This window comes from Cydia splendana, chromosome 7, assembly GCF_910591565.1.
Source record: "Cydia splendana chromosome 7, ilCydSple1.2, whole genome shotgun sequence".
NCBI classification, from domain to species: Eukaryota; Metazoa; Arthropoda; class Insecta; order Lepidoptera; family Tortricidae; genus Cydia; species Cydia splendana.
The window spans coordinates 13,526,081-13,548,746 of record NC_085966.1 but is presented as its reverse complement, the minus strand read 5'-3'; the positions used below and the strand labels follow the sequence as shown (position 1 = coordinate 13,548,746).

General features: G+C 36.8%; 1 protein-coding gene across 1 annotated transcript in view; it reads right to left on the bottom strand.

Moving 5' to 3' along the window:
* Nucleotides 1-16,872: 16,872 nt before the first annotated feature.
* LOC134792207 (A disintegrin and metalloproteinase with thrombospondin motifs 1-like) overlaps nt 16,873-22,666 on the bottom strand; it is a 58,795-nt gene continuing 53,001 nt past the window's right edge. Inside the window, exons 13-17 of the mRNA XM_063763452.1 lie at nt 22,111-22,217; nt 19,924-20,046; nt 18,186-18,290; nt 17,437-17,569; nt 16,873-17,158 (exon numbers count right to left, since the gene is read on the bottom strand). Coding sequence (XP_063619522.1) covers nt 16,880-17,158; nt 17,437-17,569; nt 18,186-18,290; nt 19,924-20,046; nt 22,111-22,217 — 747 coding nt within the window. The 3' untranslated portion in view covers nt 16,873-16,879. The remainder of the gene's footprint in view (nt 17,159-17,436; nt 17,570-18,185; nt 18,291-19,923; nt 20,047-22,110; nt 22,218-22,666) is intronic.

Sequence of the window (22,666 nt, the reverse complement as noted above, 5' to 3'; positions counted from 1 at the left end):
ACCGAGATTTTTGATGGTAATTTTTATGGGGGCGGGGGGGCTCTCAACTTTATCTTGATATCTATATCATTTTAGTTACTAGGCCAAGTTTGGTATCGTTTTTGTATAAATCGGGGATGCCAAATTCATTTATGATATCATTACGGCACCATTCCGAAGTAAAAACACATAAAATATGAAAAAAAAAATACATTTTTTTTATTCCTCTTCACGCTCAAACTGCTGAACCAATTTAGTTGAAATTTGGTATATAGATGGTTTGAGTCCCAGGGAAGAACATAGGATACTTTTAATCTCAAAAATAATCCCTAAAGGGTGTAAAAAGGGAGGTGGAAATTGGTATGGGGATTCAATAACCGCTGAACCGATTTAGATAAAATTTGGTATAGAGATAGTTTAAGTCCCGGGGAAGAACATAGGATAGTTTTTATTCCAAAAATAATCCCTTAAAAATTTAAGGTAAGGTGTAGGATTGTATGGGAAATCAATAAACGCTGAACCGATTTGGATGAAATCTATGTCTACATCTTTGATTTAGTCAAATTGACTTAGAACCTAAACTTAAAGAATTATAACCTCGGACGTCGCAGACGCTTAAAAACCCCCCCACCCCCCACCTGCATCAAAAATCTGGGTAGCTCCACTTCTGAAATCCATCCTTGGGTCCTAAGGACCAATCCTGCCAAAGGAAATCTCTTGTTCATGCAACGCCGTGGTTGACCTTTTTATGCTCTGAGCACCATCAACTAATGTTAACAATGGACACAGTGTTTAACGAATTAGGCTTAAAGATAAACATTAAGAAAACTAAAACTCTTACAACTTCAAAACGCAAAACTAGTCATCCTCCAATAGTTCTGAACAACACCCCAATTCAACAGGTTGAAAGTAAATACTTAGGCAGCTTAATTACCAGGGACTCCAGGTGTACACCAGACATCGTTGCAAGGATTGCTATGGCAAAAAAAAGCATACAACCAGAATAAACAACTATTTCCCGTTTGTCATGTAGAAGCAAGAAGCTACTGATTAAGGTGTACATCTGGAGTATAGCCCTATATGGAAGTGAAACGTGGACAATGACCCTAAGAGATAGAAAGAGAATGGAAGCATTTGAAATGTGGTGCTGGAGGCGTATGGAAGGCATTAGTTGGAAAGACAAGATAACGAATGAGGAGGTGCTAAGAAGAGTGAATGAAAGGAGAGCTATCCTGAACACCATCGCAAATAGACGCGGAAAAATGATTAGACACTTAAATTAATACGACACGACCACTTCTTTAAAAATATCCTGGAGGGGCGGATAGGACACAAGCGGGGAAGAGGAAAACCCAGACGCAGCTTTCTGGAGCAAGTTAAAGAAAAAGTGGGGGTCGTGTCGTATCAAAAAGTAAAAGAGCTGGCGCAGGATAGGGAAAGCTGGAAGATACTCCAACGACAAGAGAATAACTCTTAAGTTAATGATGAGCACCCATATAGCTAGGTTGATCTGTATAAGATGTCCCCCATATTTGTTATTTCTTTTTTTTTTTACTTAACCCGTGTCCTAACTTTGAGCAGTTAATATTTAATTTCTAAATATCCGTATTGTCTATTATTTATTATAGGAGTGGTTCAATTTATTATTCGGCAGTCGGCTCTCATTTCACGCGTGAATCACCTCCCAGCGGAAAATGCCTCCTCGAAAGAGCTTATGTGTGGTTTAAGCTCTAATGTATGTAGCCATGCGGCCGATTCTAATATATCGATTTGATATGGTTTCTTATTTTTATTTTGATACAACCTTTCGTGCGCCGCTGCACCAACCAGAGTCAGCTGCTAATGCTGATTGGTGCTTAGGAAATGCAATCACGAGTCGTCTCATAAGGCATCTTGCTCGCAATTATTGCCTGATCACATGACTCAAGATCGTATCAAAATAAAATTAAAATCATATTTTTCTTAAACAAAATCGGCCTCCGTGTGACATTGAGCGGCGGCATATCAGCCGACCTTCTTCCCACATGAGCATGCAGCGAACTTCATAAAACCGTTTGGCTGAATTATTACTTTTCTGCCCCGTAGCCCTTTATTTGGATACAAAACATTATAGTCCCTTGATGTTTTTAAAGACTTTGTTGCGGGGAAAATAAGGGACAACAATCGAATTTAAACTGTTGTGAGACATACGAGTACTAACATTGAATACATTTACGGTTTAGACTCACTTGTTTTAAGAAACTAGCGCGACATGTTTCAGAGAGCCTAGGTCTCCTTTCTCAAGCACTAACAGTACGCGATACACGGCCATCGTGAACGCTGCTCGCACTGATAGTGCTTGTGAAAGGAGACCTAGGCTCTCCGAAACATGTCGCGCGAGTGACTTAAAACAAGTGAGTCTAAACCGTAAAATTATTCAAAGGGACAACAATCTGTAGAATGGTATGAACAGTGGATATTTTCATAGGTAGGTACCTAAGCTCGGTGTGGGCTAAAGAAATATTAAGATGTTCCCTGTCTCTCATACTAATGAAAAAGATTATCTCTTAAAAAGACATATTTTTTAGCAGGTACTTATAACTACTTAATGAGTTCTAACTCATTTTTTGTCTTGGGAGCGTTCTAACGCTCCTAAGACAAAATCGCAAATTCAAATAAAAAAACAAGCTACTAGTAGAATTATAATTCATTCTAGTCTTTACTTCCTTTGAGACTCATCACATAATGTCGAATTTGATAACAGTGTTCAATACAGAGAGGTGACACCTAAAGGTTAATAGTTATAATTATTAAGGTACCTACGACACGTTGAGGGCTCAAAAACAGTAACGGTCAAAGTTCAACGCTCAATATCTGTAGACAAACGTTCAATATTCAGAGCATTCGTAGCTTAATGGCCGGGCGCTGTACAGAACTCTGAGCGATGCAATAAAATGACAATGTCAATTAAATTTTGATTCCTGCTAAGAGGCGCCTGCCAATCCGCTGATTATTGTGATAGATGTCCCAAGTTGCGGCTAACAAACCACGATCAAAATCAACTCGTCGGTTTGCTTCTGAGTCCCAGAGGCTCTTATAAAGGCTTTATTCCAAAACGCAATTTTTACTTTAATTAAATAAGGTAAGGTACCAAATTCAAAATCGAAACTAATGATTCTGAGACTTATGAGATTAAGGCTCTGTCGGAATTACTTTAAAGTTGGCGATGAGTTTCTTCCTAAAATTCGTTAGTTAACAAGCGCTTAACCAATAACCGTACATTGTCGCTGCTTTGGAATAAATTATTTATCGGCTTCCGAGCTAAGGGCAGTTGTTTATAACTTTTATAAGTTTGTTTGAGCTTGGCTTATCCTGTTATCTCAAAATTTACGGGTGGTTTAACTGATGTATTTTGTTCTTGATTTTCTTTCCGTTAGTTCATAGAACATGATTGAGTGTTTACCAAATAGGAAGTTATTCAATCAAGTGTTTCAGTTCCTTTGGTTCTGTTTTTTCTATTTGGAAACTAATTATTTTTATAAACATAGTTCCTATAGGAATCAAAATTAGTAGGATAATAAAAATTCAAAATGTATCTTCTACTTCCTCGCGTTATCCCGGCATTTTGCCACGGCTCATGGGAGCCTGCGGTCCGCTTGACAACTAATCCCAAGAATTGACGTAGGCACTAGTTTTTTTCAATAATAATATTCAAAATGTATACTTACCTAATTTACATATTATAAATACTTACTTGCAATCTACAGTTGATCGGAGACAGTGACGTATCCTTGATCTATTGAGGGTTTCCGGATGGTTTCCGCCGACTACAGCTACGGCGAAACAATTCTATTCTTGAAGCACAGAGAATGTGGCATTTCAGAAATTCGACTTTGTGCGCTTTAGCAAAATATTTACGGATCGATCACTCCTGGTCATGAGAGCCAATGGGGCGTAACGTAAATAACCCTTGGCACCAAAAAGGAAGCCGTGTCCAGGTAGAAAAATAATCTTTAATAGAAAAAAAACCAACTTCACAAAATAGAAATTTTATAAGCCGTTAAAATTATTTACACCCATAGTACATCCCATAATAATTACAATTAGCCCGTCTTCAAATAGCACTGTTTAAATGCAAATGCTTGGTTGTTAGATGAAAATCATATGAATGTTACGAGTATGTATGTTGATAAAATTTGAGGAGTTCCCTCAATTCCTAATGCATCCATAATCAGAACTCGACCATGACAAAAACCTTGGTGAACAAATTTGACAAAGAAGACATATCGCTAAACGTAAAATATCTACGGGTCGTTGAGATATTCCGTTTCTGTCTTCATCAGCAAATCCTTCAACTTCATTTGTTGATAAAAATATAGTATTTTTATGAAGTTACGACTCTGAACATTTCTGTTCTCTTTATATACCCACGGTATCTCGGGTTTTGCAGGTAGATAGATAGGGCCCTATAGGAGAAGGTTCAGCGCATCTGTCAGCGGACATAATGAATTGCCTTCATCGTGGATGCAAATCCAGTTATTCAACGAACTGGAATTCAATCCTAGTCTAGCTTGCTGGGGCCCCGTTTGGAATTTAACTAAATTGTAACTTTTTGCGACCACAAATGAGATTATACAATATAAAAAGCCATGAAATATGACCTAAACTAATTGAAAGAAAAGTTTACAGTCAGAAAGTCAGGTCAGGTCAGTCAGGTCGCAAACCAATAAACCTACTCGTACATTATATTTGAACAGGATTACCGTAAACTTTGAATTACGGGGAAACATTGATCACCGATTTTTGAGATATAAAGAGTTGATTTTTGAACGCAAGTTACAAAGTAACCCCAGAGGGCCTACCGCGAATCACTTTCGACGTGTTGCCTCCCTGGCACACTTACGTACGAATTTACAAGTGCGACTGAGAGGCAAAACGTCGCACGTGGTTCGCGGTAGGCCCTCAGTTTACCAGCAATTGTCAAGAAATTTGAATGCGTGTTCAGATTTCATTGTATAGTATTAATAATTTAATCCAACGATAATATGTCGAGGGGCCATAGATCAACATTCAATTGATAAGAAAGTTTCATACCGCGACAGGTATAACATATTTAAAATAACCTACTCGTAACTCATCAAGATTCCTGAACTCGTCCACGATTCCGACGATATCAATTAAAACGCTTAGGAACGTCAAAGTAGTCAAAGTTAGCGCTAAAGTTGTGAAGATGGAGCCAGCGCCAATATGTATCGATTGGCGTAGCTAATGCTCACATCACACAGCTCTGACCCTCGTCACGGGCAGACAGTGGGTACAGTCAGCATCAAAAGTATACATAATTACTTACCATACTGTAACAGCTTAAAAAAACAGGCCAAGTCGGACTCGCGCACAAAGGGTTCCATACCATTACGCATAAAAAGACAAAAAAAACACGTTTGTTGTATAATATTGGAACCCCACTTAAATATTTATTTTATTTTGTTTTTAGTATTTGTTGTTATAGCGGCAATAGAAATACATCATCTGTGATTGTGAAAGTGAAATTTCAACTGTCTAGCTATCACTGTTTTCGAGTTACAGCCTGGTGAGAGACAGACGGACAGACAGACGGACGGACGGACGGACAGACGGACAGCGGAGGCTTAGTAATAGGGTCCCGTTTTTACCCTCTGGGTACGGAACCCTAAAAAGTGATGTCTTTATATATAGAACAATTTGTGATGTCTTTATATATAGACAGGGACCGGAACCGGTTACCTTAACCGGGGTTTTTCATAGGGTTATTTTAAAAGTGGTTATAAAAACCCCTACCATAACGGTAACCGTCTGATAAGGTAACACTTTGATTCGGTAACCGTATCAGATCGAGTTAACCTCGGTTACCGGTAACCGAAATAAAAACCCAGTCGATTCAGTTACCTCATAATAAGGTTTTGAACCAGTTCAAACGATTGTAATCTTTACGCACACTTAAATTGAACTTATTATTGAATAACCGTGGTTGGCATGGGCGGTCTATTAAGTCTCCAGCACAAACATGTTTTTTTGTCGGTAACTTCGCTTATTGTCAATTCAAACAATATTGTACTTTGAGTCCTTAAGCTAAAATTGAAAACATTATTGAGCGATTACAGTATTACTTTGGAGCGACAGCCGCAGCGCGGCCATTCCTTTGTTTATCTTTATACCTGTGTGTTCTTATTGTTTTTGTTCATTTCGGAGCAATTCTAGTTTGGAATTTTTAGAAAAGGGCTTGCTGCAAGTAAACACCATCATATCCTAGCAATATCCGCTATTATTTAGTTATATTTTTAATGCTACTTAGATATTATTTTTCTATTTTCGGGTTCAAACTTGGTATGTACCTACAGAGTAAAGACTGATTTAAGGAAATATTTTAACCTAACTAGTAATTTTACTGGTAGGTATAGTTTATCTTCAGATAGAGTGATTAAAAAAGTCACTTTGTGATAAAGATACATGCGTTAGCGGATTGTGGTAGTGTGGTAGATATTTAACCATTGTTGACAAATGACATAATAGGTAGTTATTATGGGCTTATTTTATAATAAGCAACTACTTTTAAACGTTTTCAGATGCGGTGAGTTGTGTCAGCTAAAAGTCGTAATTTACCTTGTTTTGCTTAATGCAGCGAGCAGAAAATATATATATTATCTATAGCAGTGATAACCTTATTTTAATACTTCAAATCTTTCATTAATACCAGAATTCATTATATTTATTGAGTATCTGTAACATTGGTACCTAGGTGAAAAAATTTTGATAAAATTAAATAGATACATACTTAGTAAGCAGTGTTGGGCATTCAAGAATAAAATCATTATTTGAATAAGAATTCCTAAGAATAAAATCATGTTGATTTTTTTTCCGTCAAAATTATTCCAATAATTTTGATCGGAAATAATAAACGTATGTGAACAAATTTAATAAGAATAATCTCATTCTTAATCAAGTAAATGTAATCATGATTTTATATTCTTAATAATATTCCTGGATTAAAATGCAGTCTGGGTGCCGTATAGATAGAAGTAAATAATAATAGTTTCTTGTCTAATTTATACCTAATTTTATTACTTTAATTTACTGCCGCATAGTCTTTGTATTGGTAGACCCGTATTGCTTTTAATGTGATAACTAAATCATCAGGTACAATTGAGCTGATCTGACCGGATAGTGGATAGCGAAACACTTCAATGGCTCACTGTGCCTAATTTAATGTAAAAAATAAAATACCGGCCAAGTGCGAGTCAGACTCGCGCAGGAAGGGTTCTGTACCATTGCGCAAAAAACAGCAAAGAAATCACGTTTGTTGTATGGGAGCCCAACTTATATATTTATAATATTCTGTTTTTAGTATTTGTTGTAATAGCGGCAACAGCAATACATAATCTGTGAAAATGTCAACTGCCTAGCTATCACGGTTCATGAGATACAGCCTAGTGACAGACAGACGGACAGCCGAGTCTTAGTAATAGGATCCCGTTTTTACCCTTTGGGTACGGAACCCTAAAAAAGGTGTTTTTAAAGGTATGATAAGGAATAGCTCGAGATGGTGTATTCCTATTTCTCTCCGCCGGGCACAGATGGGAATAGGCATTAGTATGTAGTTTCAGTGTCCGAGTTACTACCGAGACTCATTGTGTTTTTAAAAGTTCAGCTGATTTGCATTCATTATTAGACGGAAATTAGTGTAGTAAATGAAGCAAGTTGTTGTATGGAGACCCATGCATTAATTTCTCAGTCGATGAAATTTAGCTTGGTTATTGTATAGTATGAGCCGAGACTAACATTATAAATATCCAAAAAAAAAACACTCCTAAGTTAGGTAAAAACACAAATCTGATTATATATTGAACCGAGTAATTCCTCAGTCCAAAATTATTTTACAAAATAACTTATTTGTATCAGTATGTGATACTAGAAAAAAATCTAAAAGTTTTGTCAAACATGAGAATATTTTTTTATGATACTTCCTTTTTTTGACGCTCATTTTCATCGGAAAATTGCTCTGTCATTTTTTTCTTCTTATATGATCTTAGAATATAATTTGGCGCAGTGGGAAAAAAAAATCCAAAAAAATGCGTATCGAAATGTATGTATTATAGAACTATTAAAAACTGAGAGTGGAAAATTTTTAGATTTTCATTTTGTAGGTATAAAACGGCAATAAAATGGCATTCCAGTGAAAAAATTAGACTGAGCAATTTTCCGGTCCAAGACACGCCAAAAATTTTTATTTTATTAATACTGGTATTTCTGCTGGGATAATTTTTTGATATTTCATATATTGTTGCAATACGTTACATGAATATGTCTGGTGAAGAAAGTTTGAACGGAGCATTTTTCCGTAAAAAGATATTAACGATTTAAGACTTTAGGTATTTACTTTAATTCTATTATTATTATTCTTTGGAAATTTATACAATACTTTTTATTTATTGATACTTTATCATACTGTAAAGTTTTTTCTGGCTGAGGAATTACTGCGGGGTCCACTACCTTTATTTACTACACTAAATCAATAGGTATTAATATCGTTTCACACACCGCCTACCGCACGTGTCTCAAATCACAAATGCTGTCAAAAAATTCACCACGCCACGACTAAATCTTATTGTCATTGCCAATGAGTAATAAATGACGGTCTCAAGTGGAAACACGCCAAATAATACAATACAATAATTCATGCTGCGATCTGCGACTTTCTGCAAATCTAGTGATAAGCGTAGGACTCTTTTCTTACCTGCTGTAATTTGCTATCTCATTCACTTTCCGTATGTGTGAAAGAGATAGTATACGTAAGACCTCAAGGCTGATAAGAATAATAAACAAAATACATACTTAATTGGCAAAGGAATATACATTGAACCATCATAATTATAATTTCGCAGTTTACTTTTTATGTAGCTTCATTATCAAATTATCATCACCGTTTCGAAAGCTCCTAAAAAAAATGTACCTACCTATCTATCACAATCACAACTTTTACGCTAAAAAAAATTCAAATCAATCCGACCATTGAAAAGAGGAGTGAAATTTATTTTACAAATTATATACATTGTACTACAAAAGTTAACTTAATTCAGAATAACATTCTAATTGAATATAATGCAGAAAGTCGCAGGTCGCAGTATGAATAACTCTGTCACTGAAACCACATACTAAACAATACATGAAATGAATGAAATGAACGAAATGAACGAAATGAACGAAATGAACGAAATGAACGAAATAAACACAATAAATACAATAAACAAAATAATAAAAATAAATAAATAATATTAATCATATAAATAACATTAATAAAATGAATATTATTAATAAATTAAATTACATTAATAAAATGAATATCATTGATAAAATAAATAACATTAATAAAATAAATTTATTAATAAAATAAATAACATTAATGAAATAAATGAATTATAGTAAATAAATAAACAAAAAAGTAAAAAAAAACAAAATTAAGAAAGTTAACAATTAATAAAACAACTATTTTTTTAGTATTTTACTGACGGCACATCACTAAATACGGATGTGGCAAACGTATAAGCAACCGATAATAAAGGTTACCATAACCGAATAAAAACCTGTTAAAAACCCCTAACAAAAACCCTATCGCGGTGGGGTTTTGAGATTAACTCGGTTAAAGGTTAAGGTTACCGTTTCAATAAGCTTACCATTACAATCAGGTAACAGTATGATAGGGTTACCGAATGATACGGTAACCGAATCGATTGGGTTACCGAATGGATAGGATTAAGCGTAAAGAGGGGTTTTCCGGTCCTTGTATATAGACTGTGAAATACTGTATACTTTTGAACGCGAATTTTAGAAATGTATCTATATTTTGGAAAAGTTATCTGGGATGTCAGATAGGGACTTTTGGTGCGTTGTTTCATTCGCCACTATTGAAACTGACTGTACATCGAGGAGCTGCGACACAAACTGACACCTTAAACGCCTCTATTAGTAGAGATGGAGGTGTTTACCTTTCTAATCTGTAACTTTGTCGAATTTTGTAACCTGGCTCTTTTGCGTCAAATCCGGTAGTTCTGATTTTTTGCAGACTTGTTTATGATGTTGGCCCAATGAATAATCCAAGTTTGTGACTTCGAGCGCCGAACGCAACTTTGTCAACCCTGTTTTAGGGGGGTCAAGTTCGAAAAAAATATACATTTTGAAAGGATTTATCTCGGAAAATATTAGATGTACTTACAGAGACAATTCTAGTGTCTTATTGTAGCAAATTTAGTCTACTTTAAAAACGCCCTAGGAAGTTACTATCAAAAACGAGTACTTTAGGGTTATAATCGCCCAAATCTAAAAAAAATTGCGGTTTAGTTCGATTTTTGACAAAGTTGCGTTCGGCGCTCGAGGTCACAAACTTGGATTATTCATTGGGCCAACATCATAAACAAGTCTGCAAAAAATCAGAACTACCGGATTTGACGCAAACGCAAAATGTATAATTTTACTGTATTATTCTACTAGTATCAAGTTAGGAAAGAACTTGTAACTAATTTTTATGACGTCGGTCACTGCCAATATATCGGAAAAGCGTTTTGGTCCAAAGATGCTATTATAAAATTTAATTGTGTTCACTTAATACCATAGAAAATTTGCTACTACCCTATTACTTAGTAATAGGGACCCTATTACTAAGACTCCGCTGTCCGTCTGTCTGTCCGTGTGTCTGTCTGTCTGTCTGTCACCAGGCTGTATCTATCTCATGAACCGTGATAGCTAGGCAGTTAAAATTTATACAGATGATGTATTTCTGTTGCCGCTAAAACAACAAATACTAAAAACAAATTGTGATTTTTTTGCCGTTTTTTGCGTAATGGTACGGAACCCTTCGTGCACGAGTCCGACTCGCACTGGGCCGGTTTTTTAAATAAAGAAATAGGCTGTATCCCAGTTACCAGTTTCCCTCGGGCTTAGAACGAACGGAAACAGAAGGAGATTTATGCACAATGCGAGCAGATAACTAGCTGTATCGGAGCAGAGACAATGGGCGCCGAACGACTATCTCAGGCTCTTGTGCACTGGTCGGTGGTTCAGTCAATAAAGGTATGTGTACAATAGTGTGCTTTCATGTTCGATTTCATCTTCCACAAACGCTATATGTGTCGCTTAACTTCAAACTCGGGTAAATCCAGTCGACCCTCTCAGCAAATATCTACTCTATTACCTTTTCTTAATACCAAAACCGCATAATTTGACAGATTGATTTACCCGAGTTTGAAGTTCAGCGACTCACATGGATTGCAACTATGCACGCCCTAATGCATGCGCTTGACGCAAAAAGAATTGAAAGTTTATTAAAATGTATGGTGGATATTCAACATTGTCCCATTGTATGGATCGGTTTGTCAAAATGTTTTTATGGCATGTGATCGTGTGACACATTTATCATTGTTTTCTGGTATTTATAAACCTCCATACATCCCACTGTATTATTAATATTATGCCTCTCCTTTCAGAGGGTTTTTTGAATAGTACCCACGTTATATCCCAATTCACGATTGGAATGTTGTTCCAGATGTTTGCAGGATTCTTCACTTGTCCTTCAACGATAAGCACCTACTAATATCAAATGGTATTTACTACATTTGAGAGACTTCTTCTAATGCTAAATAAAACCGGGTAATTATAATTAACGATACAGGTACTTAACTACCATAAATCAACTTGTAACTGGGTACTAAGGACGTTTAAGTTAAAAATGAGGCCTACAGGGCGGGCCGAATCGATCAGACTTACATGAGTAATTTGGTATATCGCAGCCAGTCTCGTCGTACATAATAGATGGCAACAGACCTTAGTAATCGACCAAGCCGCCGCACTGAATAAACGTTCTTCAAATGTAAACGTGTGGAACAATATTTGGGTTGGGTTGGGTATGTATATTTTTAATAGGCGTACATGTTAGACGAAGGGTTAAGTTTTTTCTTCAGATTTCAATAAAATTTAGTGGATACATAGAGTTACCTATTTTGTACATTAAAAAGCGCCATTTCAACATACATATGTCCTAAAAATCTTCTAATAAGTTACGAAAACGTATAGTTACGAATTACGAATAACTCAACGGAAAATTACTTAGATAATGTTTTTGTCCCAGATTGGGATTTCGTATTTATTCCGTCCAGAATGAAGTTCTTCAAACCAGACAAACTTCATCCAAATATAACCGACAACGATATAAAAGTCAGCCCAGTTAAACTTTTAAGCGCTGGTAGCTACTTCTAGGTTTGCTAAGTCAAACCTCAGGTTTGGCCAGTGTTCTAGCTTAAAATTAATTTTCACTTCTCATGCTCAAAAAGTGCACCTTTATGTCGTGCGTAGACGACATAAAATCGCATTTTATGCTCTAGAGCATAAAAGTAAAATTTTCTTCTAAGACTAAGGTAATCGGTCTCAACAGCCAAACAGTTAAAACATATTGCACAATTTTACTGAGCAATCAAATTGTGTAGATGACAAAACTTGTTATATTATTTTATTTTTGCTACAATTTATTAGATCTCCGTATTTTCTGTCATTAAATTTAGTAAACCACATAAAATAGGAGTCGATTATCGTTCAAAAATGCTCCGAAATATTTGACTTGGCAGAAAACCAAGCGTCTGAAACACTGATCACATGTTGAAAATTAAAAAAAAAAATTAAAAAGTTAGTTGGCGGGAATTGGTTATGTATTATGTTCTTTCGCTTTACGACAATTTCGTGGTGTAAATTGCCGTGAAAAATATAATTTTATTTTCCTCGCAATTGAAGTGAAAAGCTGAGTGTACAAACAAGGGCATAAATGTCCATTTTTACCCTCGTCTACTATTTTGGTCTTCGCTTCGCTCAGACCAAAAAATTGCCTCGGGTGAAAATGGGTCACTTTATGCCCTTGTTGTACAATCTACTATTTCAACACACTTGCTCATAACGTGGAACTTATTGCACGCTTTTAGACTCGTAACCCTAACTATTTATTTCACACGCGTGCTTTTTTATTATATTATCGCACTTGTGCGGTAATGTAAGATAATCCGATCGAGTTAAAATTGTAGGTAACTAATCTAATCTAACCTAACTAATACTTTCATCGGAAAGGATAGCAACCGAGCTCCGAGTAGACCATCTGCTAAAAGGAATGGTCATGTTATTCCTCTTACTCGACTCTACAAATACAGGGTCGCATTCTATAAAATAACGTAACGTTTTATTTATACCTAACAACCTTATTTGTTAGAAAGAGACACCAATACGATTAAGACGCGAATGAGATCCTTTTCAGCCAGTGACAAACCGGCCACGATCTTCAGTAGGTACATTGAGGACGTGATTAATGGGAATGGAAGTATGCGTCTTGCGAAAACTACAGTGCGTCTTCTACTTTAAGACCTACAGTAGAGTTCTTAAAGAAAAGTAGCTAAAGTAAGTTTTTGGCATTTATAAAAAATGTTTTAACTACAAACGAGTTTTTATGGTAACAAACAGTACCTACGGGATAAAAGTAGGAAGTATGTGGAGTATCAAGAAAACCGGCACTTATGGACTGTACAGTCACCTGCAATAATATGTTACACAACGAAGGCAGTAAAAATATCTGACACGATCTTATTTGTAGAGCCATAAGAGCGTGTCACATATTTGTGCGGGCTTCGAAGCGTAAGATATTATTGCAGGTGATTGTACAAGTTAGTCTAATATTTATCATAATTTTCATATAAGGTTTATAAATCATACCCTCTTCCTAATTGTAAGATATTATTGCAGGTGACTGTACAAATTAGTCTAATATTTATCATAATTTTCATATAAGGTTTATAAATCATACCCTCTTCCTAATTGTAAGATATTATTGCAGGTGACTGTACAAATTAGTCTAATATTTATCATAATTTTCATATAAGGTTTATAAATCATACCCTCTTCCTAATTGTGCTGTATATTTTCACAGCAACATTTTTTTCAAGAGAATATTCGTATAAAATTTTAAACGAATTTTCTCTTGAAATAAATGTTGCTGTGAAAATATCGTAACAACCATTACCTTTAATGAAGCTCAGAATCAATATGTTTTCGAGAAAACGTTTCACATTTATTTCAAGTATCACAACCAAATGTGGATTCATTACGAGTAATTCTCGATTGCGAGAGCGTTTATTTATGGGAAAATAAGATTAAGGAATTACCTCAATTGCTATCATACGGGAATATACCTATACGGGTAATACATGACAATTATTAGGTTTAAGTACCGACGTCTTTTCTGTGTACATGTACATACCAAATAAAATCATTACATACCTACACACAAGCTATTACAACATTTCAGGAGTGACAACTTTTTATTTTAATCTTTGTACGACCTATAAAAATATACCTTTAATCATAAAACAGGGTTAGCTGAGCGCACATCATGAAGAATTCAGGCTAATCCGTACGTGGCTAGTTGTTTTTTGTGTTGTGGTAATAATACAGCCATTTTTGGCATTAGGAAGCTAACCAAAATAAAGCTTCTTTAGGATGCGAGATAACCAAATAAGTATTCATATCATATGGGTTTGTAATACAAATACCTATATAAATTTAATGAAGAGAGTTTTACCCCAGGATCGATGTTCCCAAGGTCGTAACCAAATACCGTGGCCTGAATAAAATATTTCGTAAAAATCTGTTAATATTTTCGAAGAATTTTTAATATAAAACGATTTTGCTCGCCCGCCCGTTGGAAGTACCCATGGATTTTGTGGAAAAACACATTTGTTCGTGCGACGGCGTCTGTGGATTTATTAGGGGAGCGCGTGGGCGAGGCTGTCCGGCACACTGTGGATAATTAAGTAAGCTGATCCGTTACGCGTGGAGCCTCTGCGACACATATAGGGCAACTGATGAGGGCAAAAGAATATATACTTATGACCGCAGACAAACCACATATCTATTTCTGTTTGCCCAATGGCTGACTGATAGAAAGGTTGATAGAAAATGAAGTCTGCCATTTGGATTGTGCAATGCGGAATGAGCATTGTAACATGATGTGTAAAAGTATGGTTGTTTTTGTTGTATGTTCTTTGGTAGAAGAAGCGTTTATAGACTATTACGTACACTATCATAGTTTAAGAGAAAAAACACATTTTCACTAGTCAAAGTTTTCCGAAACGCCTCTTTGAATAATAGTTTCAAGTGGTCGCTGGCAGTGAATGTGTAAAAACTATTTTTCACAGTATTCTGCTAGAGAAAAGACCATGACCAAACAGCGCGCGGAGCCGAGCGAGCGAAGCGAGCATGCCTCGGCAGCGGCCGGAGTGCTGCGCCAGAACCGACTTTATGTATTTAATAATACATATAATTTAGAAAAAAAGCTTCTTTTATGTTGTTTTATGTGTATCGTTTAGTCAAAACTTGTTTTCACTGAAATAGGTTTCGTCCAGCTGCGTTTTGGAAAATAAATTAAAGCCAACTATTATTAGAAATAGCACGTTTATTATGGAAGTTATGGCACTTGGTTACGCTTATATGTATAAAATAAATTTTACACGCTTAAGAACTTACAAACAGCATACAACACTGAATACACATTACATTTTTTACGAAGGTATGAAGGGTGAAGGTATACATGTGATTTCAAGCAGTAGATAAATTGATATTTTAATATCTTTTTACCTACTGCTAGATATGTGAACATTTTTAGGTATGTACCTATCCTACATTATTATAACTACAAAGTTTGTTTTTCCCAGAAATGTTATTTATTTATTTTCTTTTCGACATATAGAGACGTTTTTTTTAAAGCAACAACAAGTTTATGACTTTAAGTCAGAAAGTTTAAATCAGTTTTCCAATCAATGTTATTTTATAATAATCCAAGATATATATGATAATTTTGTGCAAGAAAATACCATTCAATAATTATAATATAAAGTTAACCTTGAGTTTCGTCTTCTTCAAGTGGGGAAACATACATATTAAACCTTATTGTGGTACTAAGACCTGTCGTCATGTATGGATCAGAGTGTTGGGCCCTAAATGTGACGGATGAAAAGAGATTGCATGTAGCGGAGATGAGAATGTTAAGATGGATCTGTGGCGTGACGAGAATGGATAGGATAAGCAATGAGTATATGAGAGGAAGCCTGAAAGTTGCACCCATAACAGAAAAAGTAAGGGCAAATCGCCAAGCGTGGTACGGGCATGTGATGCGGAGGGATGAAAGTCATGTGACGAGAAAGGTATTACGAATGAATGTGGAGGGAAGTACGAGGAAAGGAAAACCGAAGAAAAGGTGGATGGACTGTGTGAGAGATGATATGAAACGAACGCAAGTGAATGATGACATGACGGGCGACAGAGAGGTATGGAAGAGAAAGACATGCTGCGCCGATCCCAAGTGAATGGGAAAGGGCAAGAGAATGATGAGTAGATTCTGATAGAAGAAATTATATTTTTCTGAATCTACGCTTCGGTAATAGCTTAATTAATATTAACTAATTATTTAGGTATGTGACACCAAATACTGTTTATAAAATGTAAAAAGTAATATAAAAAACACAATAATAAAAATACATTAATAATAAATGTATAATATCGTCTGCTGATGATCAAAACTTAAAAACTTTGAGTTTCAGTTGTCTACATCCGGTCATAGGCAAAAATATCGAAACTGTTAAGAAATCTGTTAATATCGACTGCATTGTACTACTGCTGATAGATAGTTCGAGAGAATTATGGATACATATTTTATTTAAGGCTCCCTTTTTGCAAAGAATGCGATTTTTGTCCAATGCAAAAAGCGTTAAGCTAGTTTTGACTCTAGCAACGTCGATATTTTCGCAGTATCTATCGTAAAATTGATAGGCAGTCAAAAATCTATGTACCAATTATTAAAGCTATCCTAACCGACGTCCCGGACTGTGCGGTCGGCAGCGGCGCAAGCATTGCAGCAATACTTCCTGAACTGAGGAAGAATGCAGTTCCTACGAAGTTGATCAGTAGGGAACAACTCGCAGTACTTGAGGGTGTCGGCGGCGCAGGGTGCGGGGCGCGGTGCGGGGCAGCGGCGCAGACGGCAGCGGCGGCGGCGCTCGCGCGGCCGTGCGCCGCACAGGTACTCGTGCTCGGCGGGGCAAACCAGCGGCCGCCGCGATATACCGCGACCGCACGTTGTTGAACACTGGGTAAGTAATATTCACATGTTGGTACACCATGACAACCATGTAGGCATAAGCCCAGTTTGCCTTTACCTACGAAATTAACTATTAAAAGGACTAGAGCTCCGTAGGCCTAGAAATCAAGTTCTTCTCTCATTGCTATAATTTGGCGGACGTTGAGAAGACGATACAATTTGGTATGACCAATGATATTCACTGTATTTTTAGTTCAGCTAGGTAAGTTCTCCTATTTCGTCTCAATTGAGCGATTGAATTAAACTAAGTTAGTAAAAAGTATTACCGGCGTCCATGGCATTTCCTGCCAGTAGACGGGACAAGGCAAGCGGTTGCAAGGTTGCTGTTGCTCCGGCCTGGGCTCCGAACACAGTGCCGGCGACACCATGGCTCTAATCAGATCCCTTTGGTATGTGGAGCTGCAAAATGTGGACAAGTTTTAGTTTTAGTGTAGTTAAGCCTTCGAATAATACAAAATGTGGATTATTTCAGATCACTTTTGCTTCTACACGGAAATCTAGTCGCTACATTTCCTTGTTTTTCAGTTGGTTGTAAAAAAATTACGTAAGTACATAAACTTTATATTTTGGACCGTTTTATGGCTCATTTTGACGATGGAAAAGAGTAGTATTTCCAAGGCAGTAAAACGTGCTCTCAACACAGGCTGTTACGACTTGGTCACGCCTGAAGAGTAAACTCTTGAGTAAGGAAATTCCGGTTAGTAGCGTGGCAACGAAGGGAATACACTAGACAGCCAGGCAGGTGTCGGTTTTATACACTTTTGTCATCCCACAGTCTGTCTGTTTAAGGGTAGGTAATATAGGTAACTAATATATTAACAAACCAAGATGTGATACGGATTTAAATCTTGAAATCCTTACTATTTCATTCTAATATTATAAAAGTCCCCGCGAACTTGTACAAGTACAAATTAAATTCAACTTTTGAAATTTAAGAAAGTACCAAAACCAAACGGACAAACATTGCTCTGGGTCTTACGACCTATCCGACCTAAGTATACCCTACTTAACGTACTTGAGAGTAACGGGCACGCAGAAGAGCTGCCGCTCCTGCAGTCCGGAGTCACCGCAAGTGGCGCTGCAGGACTCCCACTCGTCCGCCTTCCATTGGAACTCGCATCTGAACAAAATTAAATTGGCACTAAATTATTAACATGATAATTAAACAATTTGTACGACAAAAACTATTTTATCGACTCGTTCTTCTACTAGAACCTACACCGGAAGGACTAGTATCTAATGCCATCGCAGTTTCTTTTTTTATGCCTTCGTCGGAAGAAGTACTCGTACGTTATTATGTACTACCTTATATTTTGAATATTTGTATTGTTAATGTGCGCACAATAGAGATATTTGCGTACTTGCGTTATCCTATTAAAACATGGGTTCCTAAGAAAATTTACACGCAAATCAGTGTTGAATAGACGTGATAAGTTTTAAGCAAGTTCCGTGCAAACCTAAACAAACAGCAATCTAATTCCGGTTAGGAAACAACTCCCCGGGTTAAAATAGCGCAACTACAAAGCGACGTCATCTCGCCTCGGACTCTCCAGCTTTGAGAGGGTTAAAGGACTGTCGTTACTAACCCTGACTCAGTGCTATGTCTCAGACAAGTTTAAGTGTGATCTTTGGTTACGCATGGTTGTTACGTATCTCGAAATCAGTTTGAAAGGCCGTTTATAAAAAACCGTAGGTACGTACCCCGAACTTTTCGATCCCGGTTTTTGAATTTTTTACCGTTTTCCCTCTTTATTCTAAGTAGTAAGTAGCCCGAACAATTAAGGTAACTAATAAAGATATGTTTTTATGGAACTGTCATATAGAAGTTTAGGTATGAGCGGCGGGGGTTCGGTAAGTCAATATAAGAACAGGTCTCAGGACTTTAACGAACCGTAGCAAGCGTCTAGGCGCTAACGTCAGAATTGCCTCACTGACTTTATTAAATCCGCTTCAGTGCACACAAAGCGTTTGAAAGCGTTTTTGATAACTCGGCAATTTTGCAATAAATGAGAATGGAATGGGACAGAGGCTGAATAATTTACTAAATATTACGTCCTTATCTCTGTCTAGAAAATAAAATCTTTAAAATCTCGTTTTGCCCTCAACTTTGTCATCAACCGTCAAACATCCATCAAGAGCGGAATGGTTGTGACTGGAAAGGTAAAGGGTAAAAACAAAAGGGACGCAGCGATTCCAATTTGTTCGAGCTCGCTGGATATTCTGGGTAAGTTAGCTATCCTTTTGCATAAACTTTAGCAGACAACGCTATCATAACTCATCACACATCTTGATCACTTTAAAAAATTACCACACCCTGTCTAACGCTTTCGCTGTATCTAGGCAGGCTGACTGTAGCCGACCGGTGTTGACATACATTAGAAAATCAACAGTGGCGAAAACAATATTGAAGGTCGCTGATTAACGGTTTATCTTCTAGGTATCCAATAAGTTTTGTATCTTGTTTACCTGTAATCATATGGATCTGATGGACCATCTTTTTTGACACGGAGTTCTTTCGACTCCTGTTCCTGTTCGACAATCGGTTGGCCAGCCCGGCTACTCACGCTATACCTGCGTACTGGCCACCTACAACTATAACTGGCTGATCAGACTCACCGGTGCGTGTTGCAGGCCTCGAAGCGTGGAGCAGCGCACTGCTGGCCGCGGAGGCACTGCGGGCGCACAACGCACAGCCCGCCTACTAACGCTGTAATATACTACTGTAATAATAACGGCTTGCTGACCAGACTCACCGGTGCGTATTGCAAGCCTCGTAGCGTGGCGCGGCGCACTGTTGACCGCGCAGGCATCGTGGGCGCACCACGCGTAGCCCGCCGCCGCACGACGCGCTACACGGGCCGCGCACTGGCCACTTGCTACAACAACAAAAAAATACTTATGTTCATCAATTTATCCGACTGGAACTCTCTCTCTCTATTATTTAACCCTTTATAAGGCCTCAGTTATACAGATATGCTACGTGAAAGTTAAATACACTACCATGTTTGTAATGCACTGGGGAACACATCTACGGCAAAAAAAAAACGAAGTCATTAAGAAAAACATGTGGTCAATATATGCACTCAGCCTGTTAGTGCACTTGAGTTTTCAGATGATCTGTTTCCAATACACCTATTCATTGACATTGACATAATAAACATAACGTGCTCTGTACAGACTGGCGTTTAATTGACTACGTACGGTAAATCGAACATTATTGTGTATCTTGTAGTAGTATTAATGTACGAATATCACTGAAAAAATAATAATCTGTGGCCCGTCCCACGATACAATTTACAAGCGGAAGTCTCTTTCTATCAAGGAGTTAGAAAGAGACTTCCGCAAAAAGTTCTAATTACAATACTTATCGATATAGCATGTAACCTTTTATAATTTCATTAATCTTAAGTGGCAAATGATACACTTTCCTGACACTTCAAACAACGTAGTACAGTTATTGCAATTCACGATGGAGAGTAGATTTATCAAAATTAGACCTTGTCATCATACCAATAAGAGTCTCGCCACTCGCCATCGTGAATTGCAAGAGCTATAATTCAAATTAATAGATACAGCAACGTGTATATTTTTAATAGTTTAATGGAAACAATGACGATAGCTTGCTTCCCTTGACAGGCATAGTGCATAAATTGACCACATACTATAAATTAATTAATTACACTAAAATTAAATACTGACCGAATAAGTATGAATGAGGAAAGAAAGCCTGATATACTCGCTATATAATACCATTATAGTTAAATAAAAAAGAGGATGTTCTTCTCCGTAAATGTTTATTAACTAAGTGGTTTTCAAATCGTCTCTGCCTTATAAAGGGTTAAAGTATTTAAAGCTTAACTTTAAGCTTAAGCATAATTCTAGACCTGATGTGGCCTAGACTTATCCAGAGGAGTGGGTATAAACACGAGTTAATACGCATAAATGTAAGATAATTCTTTAATGCGTATAGATGGCATCTCTATACATTAAGTTTGGGCGAAACATTAAATTAACAGGTAAAATGGAAGTAAGTTGGAAGTCTATTAAATCAGTCATAGTTTTCAACTAAAAAGGAATGCTTAATTCTACACACGTATTAGTTTGTACAATAAGTACTTCACAATTCTTCCAGTTATCTAGGTACTTTAATTCCCAAATCTTTGTTGTTTGTTTCAACCATTCATTAGGCCTTCACAAAGTTTTACAGCGAGCAAGTAAATCACACGGGCATTCAATTTGCAGGACGGTTTACGACCGAGCTCGACTCGGCTCGGCTAACTTTATGATAGATAGATAAGCTCGCTCTGGAACCGTAACGGCTTTAGCCACGACATTGCGCGACTTGCGACGGCGGCTGCGGTAACCATAGGTTGGAGCGAGACACAGAGATCGGACCTTTCGTTCCCACCTATGGTTGCCGCTGCTGCCGTCTCGCCAGTCGCGTAATGTCGGCTCCTCTATTCGAAAAACATTCTAAATACAGTGCTACTTTCAATTTGTTCCTTTTCAAGGTATAAATATACCTCTAGCTTCGCAACAAATATGCGTATTCGGAGTTAGAACTATATTGGTTTTCAAAGGATTGTGCGCTCTGTTCTTACAATTGTGAATGTTACTTGGCCTTTAAAACCAACTCACTATTAAGTAGTAAATAATTGGGACCAAAATACGTACTTTGCTGGAACTAAGTCAACTAAGTAATTAAATAATAAGGTTAGGTATATTCTCCATTCCTAGCTTGAAGATTTTACTGGTTTTCCATTTAAGTTAGAATACGAATGTTATGAATGAACCACCAGAATATAAAAGTATTATGGATATTATGCACATATATTATGTACTTAAATGTATAATGATGAATGAATTATGATTTCATTGTGTCCGCTATTTAAGTGTATTTGTAATTGTATATAATATGTAATATTAACATGAGGTTGTACCTGTATTCCATGGGTCGGCTCCTGCTATTGCCCGCGGGCGAGCTATAGTTGACAGACACCTCCACGCTGACTGCCTCTTCTGTTTCTAATTCGTGCTCGGGTATTGCCTATGGTGAAGGATAAGAATAGTTTAATTACGTATTAAAAATATATACGTATGTTACGTATGTATTCTTATTACGGTTAGAAGGATATCAAAATGATAACTATCTCACATCTAAATAGCGATAATAGTGATAGCGGTACACCCCCTGAAATTCGGGAATCAGCTGCAAATGGTGTTAAAGGTATGAAAATCGGCACGATTAATCTTTAGGCCATTTGAATCAATTTGACTCGTAGCACCAAAAAAAAAAAACAAACGGAAAGGAGTTATGACGTCATCTTTTTTTTGTATGGAAAAATAAAAAAAAATTGTTCAGAAACCTATCGTGTGTGGTATTAAATAAAAGGGCATTCTGAGCCGGTTCTAAAAATATATCACATTATTATATATCCGTCACTTGCATTTAATTAAAATAAAAATAATTTTCAAAACATACCAAGTTTGGGCTCC